At 37.9% G+C, this 6,000-nt stretch overlaps 1 protein-coding gene across 4 annotated transcripts in view; it reads left to right on the forward strand.

The window, feature by feature from the left end:
• The window catches only part of mef2cb (myocyte enhancer factor 2cb), a 277,190-nt gene extending 272,933 nt beyond the window's left edge, over nt 1-4,257 (forward strand). For all 4 annotated transcript variants that reach the window (XM_041185709.1, XM_041185712.1, XM_041185711.1 and 1 more), the window contains one exon: nt 301-4,257. In XM_041185709.1, coding sequence (XP_041041643.1) covers nt 301-622 — 322 coding nt within the window. In that variant the 3' untranslated portion in view covers nt 623-4,257. The remainder of the gene's footprint in view (nt 1-300) is intronic.
• The last annotated feature ends 1,743 nt before the right edge of the window (nt 4,258-6,000 follow it).

The following is a 6,000-nucleotide window of genomic DNA, read 5'->3' on the forward strand; positions in this document are numbered from 1 at the left end:
GTAAAACAAAAGGAATTTTTTGTGTCTGTTAAATGAATGGATGTGAGATTACAAGCAATAATGAGGCTGAAGGTTTCAGTTATTTTTGGCATTGTCACCATTCCAGGCCAGCTAGAAGCAGCAACACATCTTTGTCGGTCTAAAGGTCTACACCTGATAGCACAGTTGCTTCTGATAAAAAAAAATTTCAAATCCTTGACACACATGTGCATTTGTGTGTGTGTCCATGCATGTTTGTATGTATGCAGGTGGGGGCAATTGCCCTCTTCATTCTGTAACTGGTTTCCTTTCCTTCTACAGAGTTTGTACTAGCACTCACTTATCTCAGAATTCAAATCTCTCCCTGCCTTCTACTCAAAGCCTCAACATCAAGTCAGAACCTGTTTCTCCTCCTAGAGACCGCACCCACACACCCTTGGGATACCCGCAGCACTCAAGGCTCGATGCAGGGCGATCTCCAGTGGATAGTCTGAGCAGCTGTAGCAGTTCCTATGACGGAAGTGACCGAGAGGATCACAGGAATGACTTCCACTCTCCCATCGGACTTACAAGGCCTTCGCCAGACGAAAGGGAAAGTCCATCTGTCAAGCGGATGAGGCTGTCTGAAGGATGGGCAACATGATAAGATTCTTCAGTAATCTTTTTTTCTTGCAGTGTGTGTGTGCGCTACATTACAGGGCAAGGGAGGGAGGGGGGAGTTCAACATTATATGTGCCGTGTGTGGAAAATAAGTCAGGTACTCTGTTTTGTAAAAGTACTTTTAACTTGCCTCAGTGATATAAAGTAACGTAAATTGCTGAGATAACAGCTTTAGCACTTGAGTTGTACAAAGAAAACCCTTGTACAATGTAGATTTAACTGCTAACTCTTTTTCATTGCTGTGCTCCCTTGCAAAATGTATGTTACAATAGATAGTGTCATGTTGCAGGTTCAACGTATTTACATGTAAATAGCAGATTAAAAGGAAACATTTGCCAGAACTGGCGGATCTTTGTTGAGAGAGAAAGTGCAGCTGTTATGCAACAAAAACAAAAAAAAAAATAATTATATATGTATAGGTGGTTGACAGGCCCAGAAATATGGGTGACCATTCTCAACGAAACAAATCGGTCAACTGACATCTCTGAACATACTAAGAAAAAGGCATATCATTAGAGTATGGCACTCAATAAAATGGATCACTCATTTAAATGAGGGCTGTACTTTGACAAAAAAAATAGAATATCATTAATATGTGGAAAAGTCCAAATTCTGGGTCTGTTTAACATTTTAAGTGGATTTAAAAAAAAGATGTACATTACATTTTGCTTATATTTTCATATGAAAGCAAGAAAAACATTTGCAAAGCATTTGTGGCTTTTTGTAGTTACCTAAGCCAAAATGTTTTTTTCCTGATAGCTTTGCCGGTATTTTAAACAGTCCTAAAAACAATGGAATTGGGCTCTTTGTATGGAAGCACTACCCTAAACCATGAAAAAATCTCCACGCTTTGCTAACCAAGATAACTGTTTTCTCTTTGTAGAGGTTTTGTTTTTGAATTGTGTATTTCTAATTATATAAAAAAATAATATTAAGAAAATCTTTTAAAATCTGTGAAATTAACATGCTTGTGTATAGCTTTCTAATATATATTAATTATGGTCATAGCAAACATTGTTTTGGTTATCTTGTTAGTCGGGGGGGGGGGGAACGTATTTGTGCATATGCACGTTTTAAGTAACTAAATTCTTTAGGTCTTTTCTGCACACCTTTTGCAGAATCAAAGTTGGCTGTGTTCAGTATAAAGGGGTTAACCAGTTGGGAGGACAGGTTTAGTATGTATTCTAAATTTTGTTACTGTTTAGGAATTAAAACAGGGAAAGGAGTGGGGCTGCCTGCCATTTTTGGTACTGGGGTTATTTCAGAAGGACCTTGGTACCGAGGCTAGTTTTCCTCGGTAAATCTAATTGCTAATTTGTAATTCTGAGAATTGTGGTGAAATGCTGATCTACTCTTAACCTAATATGAATACTTGACAAAATTAGTTCAGTTTATTTAGATTTGTATGTTTTCTAAACAGGAATTTTTGAATCTGAAGAATTACCAGTGGATATTTTGTCACTTATACGTTTTAAAGTTATTTTTAAAAAAGGTCTTTTTAAAGATTGTGAAAGAAAATGTAACTTTTCCCAATCATAACCCCTGACCACACATTTTGTGTGTGTGTGTGTGTGTGTTATGTGTGTTTTGTGTGTGCGTGCGTACATGTGTTCTCATTCAGCTCTGTAATAGATCCACTTAATGCTAAATGGGTTTTGGAAGCTCATTCATACTTAAAACATCAATCCCGGTTAACTTCAATGCCTTCACAACTTCATTGTAATGTGTTTACATGTTACTGAAAAGCAATTCTCACTAATGACTCAGTCAATAAATGAACGTCAGGCAGCCACAGATTCCTAACACTATTTTAATTCAGCAAGGTTTTGAAAATTAAGTAATCAATTTCATTGTAGATCGAACTACCAGCAAAATATCATGATAACAGCAAATCAATATCCACAATTTTTTAAAAAATCGATCGAGAAGCACAACTTCATTCACAATGGGTCACTCCTTTCTGTACCTACAACCCTCTACTCACTGTTATCCAAGTGTTATAATTTTGCTGTATGTTTGACCACAGAGCTAATTCTGAGTTAGCATATAATGATACAGTACTATGGTTTTAAAATTATTGGGGCAGAGCCCCTTGTATATTCTCATTTACTCACACAACCCATTTGCTAACAGATTTAGGCAATGTTCTTTACTGCGAGGCAAAATATGGCAGTGGCACTTTCCTGGGGGCACTTAAGTTATTTTCTGTTTCATAAAACTTATGAACATCAAAAAGGCTTGTTACTATTCTGCGCAGAAGTGAGAGCAAAGTCATTTACTGATATCTTGATGTTTGCAATGCATTACTGCTGCCAGTAACTTGAGTTGACATATCAGAGCCAGCAGATGTCATACATTAAGAGCTGAGATAGTGAAAATATCAGCAAACCAGATCAGCTTTGACAGAATATTCTGCAAAATCCACTATTCTACCTCTAAAAGACAGAGTTTATGATAAATGGGACACCCCAATGTTGCCCCAGTGAAATATTTTTAAAAGCCCTTGAAAATGGTCACACCATCAAAATATACAGCATTCAGGAAAGGTATTCTTCAGAAGAAAATCAGCTAACTAACTCAATTCAGTATCTTATACTTTTTTGAAAATTTATTTTTACAAGTCTGACAATATATTTATTTTTAGTTGACCATTAAAATAGTCTTTTCTAAAATGGAAACTTAAAACAAGAAATAGACTGTATACACACACCACTGCTCCCCAACCTCTGTAAAGTATGCCTTGAAGGTTTGGCTTTAATAGAAACAAACCTAACAATTAAAAACAACAGTGTTCCAGAAAACCACTTTGTTGCTCGTAAAAGACTATTGCCTAAAACATAAATTAAAATATGAGTGCTTCAACTGTTACTATTTGTGCCATCCGCTATGTAGAATGTGGCATCTTTCACCTAATGCTGGTTTCCTGCCACTACAGAGTTCTGGAAAGACTGATCAAATAATGTTTATTTAGAGTGCTTCAAGTGTAGAGTAATGATAAAGGCTTTTGTTAATATTTTAACCAAAGACGTGGAGCAATCCAGGCGGTTAGCCACAGTTTTTACAAATATGCTTCTCTAATTGTTTTCTGTTTTATTTTGTGTTCTGATTATTATATATTATACTTGCCCTGATCATACCTCAAATTCATCCATACCTCAAAACAGTTTAAAGAGGTCAGTTAATTAAGCAATGAAATACGGTACCGGTGCTCTATATGAAGGAACTGTTATAAACTGTAGCCCTGGATTGCTTTAGAAGGACTATTGTTATTGACCTAAAACATACTTGGATTGCTCCAGCTGGTTTGCTGTTATTTTTTCTGAGGATTTGTTTCCATTATACAATAGTAATACAAAATGACTGCTTGTAAATGGGGGAAATGTGGACGTTTGCAGCAAAAATAAAGAGGCTCACAGCGGCATAAGCTGGACTTTGTCGCCACTTGATGACAAAAAGATGTTAATAACTAAGTTAAATTACATCTATGTATCTCAAGGGACTTAATTCAGCTGTCTGTAGTGAAAATTTTTATGGGAAAATTCAAGTTTCTCTCGCTGGAAATAAGGTATAATTTGTATTTTGCAGACAAATCAGTAAAGTTACTGGCTTTCATAGTGATTTGATGTCATTGTGTGATTTTTTTTTTTCTCTTTCGCATACGCTATTTAATGGAGATGATGGGGGTCTTGCTTGCCAGCTGGGGAGACGGCGAGAACCCTGCGTTGCTGCCTTTCAGGGAGGCCTGCTGGATTAAGTGCCAATCAGGCACTTAACTGGGCTGCAGCGAGCCTTGTCTGGGATCAAGAACCCAAGGGTGACAATCCAACTCCCTGAGAGCTGCCAGCCAATTAGAGGCTGACAGCTGTCATTGCAGGCAACATCACCGGGATGGGAATGATGGTAGCTGCCAGAAGTGCACTCACCTGAGTCCCGGGATCAACGAGGGAGCCAGGCCACAGGTGAGTGATAGTGAGGGGGAGTCATGCTGACACCCCCAGAACCTCCATGCCAACCCCAACCCCATGACCTCTCACACCCTCCATGCCAACCTATACCCCTCTGCACGCACCCCATGGCCCTTTAGAGCCCCTATGCCAATTTAATGCCAACACATGCCAACCCAGGACCTCCAACTCATCTCCATGGTTCTTTATATCCCTATGCCAACTGATGCCAACCCATAACCTGCCACACTTTGCTCTTACATGCTCCATGCCAACTCACCCAGTATCCACCATGGCCAGACCTCAGGAGTCATGCTGACATGAAATCAAATAAAGTTCTAAGTGTCTATTGATGACTTCACTATTTAAAAAAACTCTCATTGATTAAAAACTCATTCAATACATATAAATACCTTCAAGTACATAATCCCATATGAAAACAGCCATTTGTATTGACATCTCCCAAAGGACACTTGACCTCTCTGAAAGGGGTCCCTGGACCTATCAAAAATAATACCTTACCTTTCCAAATGATTCCAGCAGCTTTAGACTTTTTACTCAATTGTCTAAAACCCATGAGTCATGTTTCGTCCATCCAACTAATGAAGATTGCATATTTTTAAGGTAGCTGCACTTATACATGTAGATCTATTGATGTGATCTGCACCTTAGCACTCAGCTGTTGATTTGTTATCTCGGTATGTCTACATACAAGTAAATTTCATGCTATGCAATGTTCCATTTACAACAATGAATACAGACTTCTGACAAAAATATAAAAAAGAGAGATTTGCCCTGTTGTTACAAACCTATAATTTTTAACTGTTTTGTGCAATATAATGCTACGGCCATTTGAGTAGGGGCGAAATGACTCCCATATTCTCCCATTCCAGGTCTGATCATAACTATTTTTAGTGAATTTGAAGAGAATGTGCTATGCCAATCCTGTATGATGTCATGACTCATTGTGGATAGTACGCTGTAATACCAAACCCCACTTTTCCCTGAGCCACAACAAATATGAAAAGTTTGACACCACCCGATTGCCCCAATTCTACCTAACTGTTTAATTTAAGCTAACAGAATGCAAGTACCAGGTTTGTAAACTTAGAAAGTAAGTAACTGTTTATTGAACAAACTGTCATTAACCAGTGGCAAAAGGAAAAAAATATGAACTGCTAACTTCTAACACTATAACTTAAACTCTACCCTCCCCCACTTCTTAAATCCCTATATATACACACACACACACACACAAGGCACACAAAACATGGATTTTAAGGGTGGAATAAAACAGTTCAATAGCACCAATCTGGAGTTTGGTGGATTTGATGGGTTGATTTTGATCAATGTCTTCCAAATTCCTTTCAGTTCTTATTGATGACATGAACAGCAATTTCAGTATTTAGTTCACTGG

Source organism: Carcharodon carcharias, chromosome 4 (genome assembly GCF_017639515.1).
Source record: "Carcharodon carcharias isolate sCarCar2 chromosome 4, sCarCar2.pri, whole genome shotgun sequence".
Taxonomy (NCBI): Eukaryota; Metazoa; Chordata; class Chondrichthyes; order Lamniformes; family Lamnidae; genus Carcharodon; species Carcharodon carcharias.